Here is a 468-nt window from a genome sequence, read left to right on the forward strand (position 1 = left end):
CGCCTGCCCCCGTGCCCCCCCTCCCCCCATCCCCCCCACTGTCCCCATTGTCCCCGCTGTCCCCACTGTCCCCATCACCCCCACTGTCCCCATTGTCCCCGCTGTCCCCGCTGTCCCCATCACCCCTGCTGTCCCCGCTGTCCCCGTGTCCCCACCTGCTTGTTCATGAAGACGTAGATGACGGGGTTGTAGACCGTGGAGGCCTTGGAGAAGACGGAGGGGATGGAGGCCAGGCCGACGTCGAAGTGCTGCCCCCGGTGCGTCACCACCCAGAGGGCGAAGATGGAGTAGGGCGCCCAGCACACCAGGAACCCCAAAACCATCACCACCACCATCTTGGTCACCTCCCGCTCCGCCTTCTGCGTGGTGGCCGACTGCTCCTGCTGCTTGGCCACCTGCGGGGACAGCGGGGACAGCGCGGGGGGTGGGGGCACGTATGGGGGCAGATATGGGGGCGGATATAGGGGC

At 67.9% G+C, this 468-nt stretch overlaps 1 protein-coding gene across 1 annotated transcript in view; it reads right to left on the minus strand.

Annotated features, from left to right (window-relative positions):
• Positions 1–468, minus strand: part of LOC103619119 (blue-sensitive opsin-like) — a 5,762-nt gene that overhangs the window by 1,916 nt on the left and 3,378 nt on the right. The window contains exon 2 of the mRNA XM_017739202.1: positions 156–450. Coding sequence (XP_017594691.1) covers positions 156–450 — 295 coding nt within the window. The remainder of the gene's footprint in view (positions 1–155; positions 451–468) is intronic.

The sequence above is a fragment of the Corvus brachyrhynchos genome, unplaced genomic scaffold (genome assembly GCF_000691975.1).
Source record: "Corvus brachyrhynchos isolate BGI_N302 unplaced genomic scaffold, ASM69197v1 scaffold807, whole genome shotgun sequence".
Lineage (NCBI taxonomy): Eukaryota > Metazoa > Chordata > Aves > Passeriformes > Corvidae > Corvus > Corvus brachyrhynchos.